Source organism: Theropithecus gelada, chromosome 3 (genome assembly GCF_003255815.1).
Source record: "Theropithecus gelada isolate Dixy chromosome 3, Tgel_1.0, whole genome shotgun sequence".
Classification (NCBI taxonomy): domain Eukaryota; kingdom Metazoa; phylum Chordata; class Mammalia; order Primates; family Cercopithecidae; genus Theropithecus; species Theropithecus gelada.
Genome location: NC_037670.1, coordinates 167,740,727 through 167,745,803, shown reverse-complemented (window position 1 = coordinate 167,745,803; position 5,077 = coordinate 167,740,727). Strand labels below are relative to the sequence as shown.

At 38.8% G+C, this 5,077-nt stretch overlaps 1 protein-coding gene across 1 annotated transcript; it reads right to left on the bottom strand.

Annotated features, from left to right (window-relative positions):
* Positions 1-267: 267 nt before the first annotated feature.
* On the bottom strand, positions 268-1,284 carry TAS2R39 (taste 2 receptor member 39). Its single transcript, XM_025380997.1, has one exon. The coding sequence runs from the start codon at positions 1,282-1,284 to the stop codon at positions 268-270; it is 1,017 nt and encodes a 338-aa protein (XP_025236782.1).
* Positions 1,285-5,077: the final 3,793 nt, after the last annotated feature.

Here is a 5,077-nt window from a genome sequence, read left to right as displayed (position 1 = left end):
GAGATTCTAATGTGTAGCCCAGTGCGTAGAATCACTGCTTTAAAGAGAGCAAGGGGAGGTAGAGGGCTCAGGTAAAGAATATGACAGCACCACTAAGATTGTACCCATGAAGCAAAAGAGAAATGATCAATCTCCTATATAAAAAGCCACATCAGGGGGAAAGGGTCAGATGAGGGTTGGAGAAGAAAAGAAGAGAGAAAAGAGAGGTCTAGGTGAGGGAATGGCAGAGCCGGTTAGGTCAGGTCCTGTGGTCTTCTTGGGTGCCAGTCACAGAGTCCACTCTTTTGGGTAAAGATGAAGTCGGTGCTGAAGCTGCTTCCAGGCTCTTCTCAACCCAGGGTTATCCTTAATCAGTAGAATTGAGTGGCTGGCAGGGTAGGCAGCCATGATGATCTGGCACAAAGTATTCCACAGACTGTTGATGTCAAACATGTTGGACAGGTAGATAAACAGAGCAACTGCATTGAAAATGTAGAGAATGAGAAAGTAGCTGGTAGCTTTGATGGCCCCAATGTGAGCCTCCATGCTAGGGTCCTTGGACCCTGTGGCATTGCTTCCCATGTATAGGGTGTGTCTCTTGAGAGAGAGGATCAGCAGAATGGCTGCCAGGATGAACATGATCAGAGGAATCACAATCCCCAGGTTAAAGAAAAAAGCCAGACTGACCACACTGATCTCAGAGAAGTATGTTTTCTCAGTGGAGTTGGAAGAGTGGATAGGGAAAGAATTGTCACAATACCCAGTGCAGATGTTGATGCAGAACATGCTGTGTCTGAAGGAAATAAACACAGACAGCCATAGAAGCCAGGGTATCAATCCAGAAATTCTCCACCTCAGCTTGAGGAAAAGGGGGTAGGAGAAATTGGCAATCTTCACAAAGTAGAAGAAACTGAGCCAGGCAGCAAACCACAGGCTACAAAAATTTAAGAATATAAAACTTATTTTGAATGCATAATATACAGCGTCTTCAGAATAAAAACTTAGGGAGGTTGAGCTGATGGTAATTTCTAACATCATGAGGCTCTGGAGAGCTATTCTGGATACACTCAGGAAAACCAGGATCCTGCCACTTGTGGAAACTGACTTATTTTGAACCCATTCAGCTGCATGTATAGCCGTGATGAACCCATTTGCAATGATACCAGTGAGGTATTCAGCAAGTAAAACTGCTAAAGTTAAGGTGATGAGAAATGGCGACAATTCACTTTCTGCAGGATCGCAGAGTTTAATCATCCTGAGCTGTTGCTTCTCTTTGGTGTTTGGAGGAAAACATCTCCCTAGCATTTGATGGGCAGATTCTTGATAACTCCCAGTATTCGTGTCACAGGAGGAAGCAGTTGATGCATCATTTCCAAATTCACTCTATTTGTTTATTTCAGAATTCTTAGCTCTACATCTAGAGATGCAAATGTTGGAAGGATTTGGTTTCTAGTCCTCTCCCTATTTTTGAATATGTTGGTAGTAGTTCAATAATGAGGCCCAGGGAAGCACTTGAGTAGACTCTCTTGAAAAGCAGCTAACATGGTACTGAGGTCCGTGTTCTTTGGTAGCTTCAGTTAATTTGAACACTGGTTGACTGAGTCATCATTTAACTTACTTTCACTTGTGACTGCAGAAAATGACTGAAAATAACTGCTACACACACACACTTCTTATTTTGTGCTAGGAAGTGTTCAAATTATTTATTTATAATGACTACATTTAAACCTCACAATAACCTTATGAGCATGTGCTTCTACTACCTCCATTTTGCAGATGAAGAAACTAAGACATACAGAGGTTAAATAACGTGGTCAACATCACACAACTAGAGTGTGAAAGAACTGGGATTCACACCCAGCTCACCTGGTCCCAGAGTTCCTTCTCTTATCCACCACGTTATGCTGTCTAGACCTGTGGATTCTTTTGTGTGCCCAAGACTAAATGCAGGGTTGATTCCACTGTGACATTTTTTTCCTGGTAGCCTTTTATGTCCCTACCCCTCTAAAGAAAAATCAATAAAGCAAGAAGACACTGATTTTCAAGAGATAGGACTCTCTTTTCAAAGTAAATTACTTGAGAGGTAATAAATTTAATTATACATAAAAGATCATACACACACAGACACATACACACATTCACCTTTCATTTTAAGCAAAACTAGGAAAATAAGAGTTGAAGGTAAAACTCCCTAGTTCTTAGTAAGGTAAGCGTAGGGTGCTGAGAGTAAAAGCAATGCCCTAATTCATCCAATTTTGGAATATTAAAACCAAAAGAAAGGAAAAAAGAATCACTTTTATCTTAAGGAAGTTTTTCCTGAATTTAAAATGTAAGCATAGGACACATAATGATAAAATGAACTTTTCATTTCAGAGTAAATTAATTTTTATGAATGTATATGACTTTAAAATAATGATGAAGTAATTTTCATAAAGAGAAGGTTGGTGGGTGAGAAGTCTCAGAAAATCTTTATAACATTTGGTTTTTACTTAAAGCTTTTTAAAAACAAGGCAAGAACTCATAAACTTTTCTGGCTTGATTTATGATTTTAGATGAGTTGGTATGAATTTTACCATCTCATTTGAAAATCTCGATTCCTGAACAAATATTTCCCTTGAATACAGTGTAACAGACAACTGCTCCTCCCTGCTTGTTTCTGCTCATTTGCACGAGTAGGCCTGGAGTATCTCAGGACCTCCAGTTTGGTTTTAAGGAGGATTTTTCTTGCCACTGGCTTTCCCCTACTTTTGCTGATCCAGGCTTTCAAGAGTGGGAGGAGAAACAGGACAGGGTCCCTTCAGAGGCTGTTTTGTCTTTCCTCATTTGATTTGCTTATCCATGTATCCCACTCCAAGCTCCTAGCCCATGCCGGACACCCAGGAGGCAGTACATAGATACTTGCTGGGTTGATGTATGGCCTTAGCGAAGACCTTCAGCTCAGAGAAGCTCTTTATGAGGGACATGAGGGGGAATGGCAGTTTCACATCTCCTCAGATTTGAAAATCTGTAGGTCCTATGCCTAAATCGAGTGTCAGAGCATAAACAGCAAGGCTGAGGGAGAACACAGCAGACCGTGAAGAACATCTGTGTAAGAAACACTGGTCGGTGACAGAGAGGAGAAATGAAGGGGAAGCAGAGACAGAGCAGCAGGATGAGAAAGAGCTCAGACAGGGTCTGGCTTCACAGTGTAGGGTGCTGCAGAGGCTGTGGGCAGCAGCTGGCGCCACAGACATCACCAAAGGCATTTCAGAAGATGCTCTGCTTGCCATAGCTTATGAAAGAGGTGCTTCCTGCAATGGAAAGAGTTTTGTTCATGGAAATTTCCAGGGGCAATCTGAGGGGGGATGAAATAACCTTTCTGGGTGAAAAGATGATCTTCTTAAAGTAACACTGTTGGACTAGTTCCTAAATGGCACCTTCAGTTTCCTAAATACATCTTGGATGTATTCAACTCCTATTTCTAATATTAGGTTGGTGCAAAAGTAATCGTGGTTTTTGCCATTACTTTAAAAAAAGGCAAAAACCACAACTGCTTTTGCATCAACCTAATAATTAAGGAAAGCTCATGAAGAAAACTCTGATCCATTAAGGACATAGGGAATAGTTTTTAAAAGTCTAGTTTATTTGGCTATATTTTTAACTTATTATTGTGAAATAACTTTTGACATAGAGATGAGTTGTAAAGATAGTACAGACAATTCCCACATACCCTTCACCCAGCTTCCACTAATGCTTACATCTTACATAATCATGGTACAATGATCAAACGTAGGAAATTGGTATTGTTACAATACGATCAGCTCAATTTTTGGCTTCATTTGGACTTTTCCAGTTTTTCCACTAACGTCCTTTTTTTCTGTTTCGAGACCCAGTCCAGAATACCACATGGTAATTCATTGTTGTTTCTTTCGTCTCTTCCAATTCAAAACAAATTCTTGGTCTTTCCTTTTCTTTTATGACGTTGACAGTTTTGAAGAGTCCTGGTCAGGTATTTTGCAGTGTATTCTTTGATTTGGGTTTGTCTTTGTTTTCTCATAATTATACTGGGTTAATGGATTTTGGGGAAGAATACCACAGAGATGATGTGCCCCTCTGACTGCAGGGACCCATGATGTCAGTGACTTTTACTGGTGATGTTAACGTGATCACTTAGTTAAGGTGGTATCTGACTAGTCTCTCTACGATAAAGTTACTCTTTTTTTTCCTTTTGTGCTCTATCAATTAGAAGTAAGTCACTGAGTCTGGCCCACACTCAAGGGGAAATGAATCAGACTTCACCTCCCAGAGGAGAACTCTTGAAGAATTTGTGGACATTATTTTAAAAACCAACACAGAAATATTCTGTAGGAGATACTTTGAAGCTATGCAAATATCTTCTTTTTCCTAAAACTCTGATCCACTAATTTGAGTATTCATGAGGACATGCTGCCTGCAGCAATTAACATTACTGTGGCGTTATACTTTTTTGTTTTCCTCTTTCCTTTCACCTTTATTAATTAGAATTCTTCTTTAGGAAAGAATTGTTCCTCCTCTCCCACTTATTTACTTCATCAAACATTTATTTGTATCCCTGTGCACTCATGGATTTTTATTTTATGTTTTGACTTGCAACTCTTATCAAAAATCAGTGGACTATATTTGTGTGGGTCTATTTCTTCACTGTCTCTTCTATTCTTTCTATCTATCTATCTATCTATCTATCTATCTATCTATCTATCTATCTATCTATCTATCTATCTATCTATCTATCTTCTGTCTACCCTTTTGTAAAAAACACACTGTTTAATTATTATAACTTTATAATAAGCCTTGAAGTCTGACAGTGTGAATCCTCAAACTTTATTCATGCTTTTCAGAGTTGTTTTACTGTGAGTGGAGTCTCTGGAAAAATGTTTGAGCAAATTCTTTTCAGCAGTAACTTTGGTTAATTTTAAGATTGTTTTTCTTTAACTTTCTGCAGTTTTTCTACCACAAATGCAGTTTGGATTTTATTAATATTATTATTATTTAATATGTCTTGCTTGGCATTCAGAAGGGACTCTAGATATAACATTTTATATATATATTTTTAAATTGTAAAACTTTCAGCAATTTTTAT

Excerpts from the sequence above, each read along its gene's own strand:
- TAS2R39 (XM_025380997.1), bottom strand. The coding sequence starts at position 1,284 with ATGCTAGGGAGATGTTTTCCTCCAAACACCAAAGAGAAGCAACAGCTC.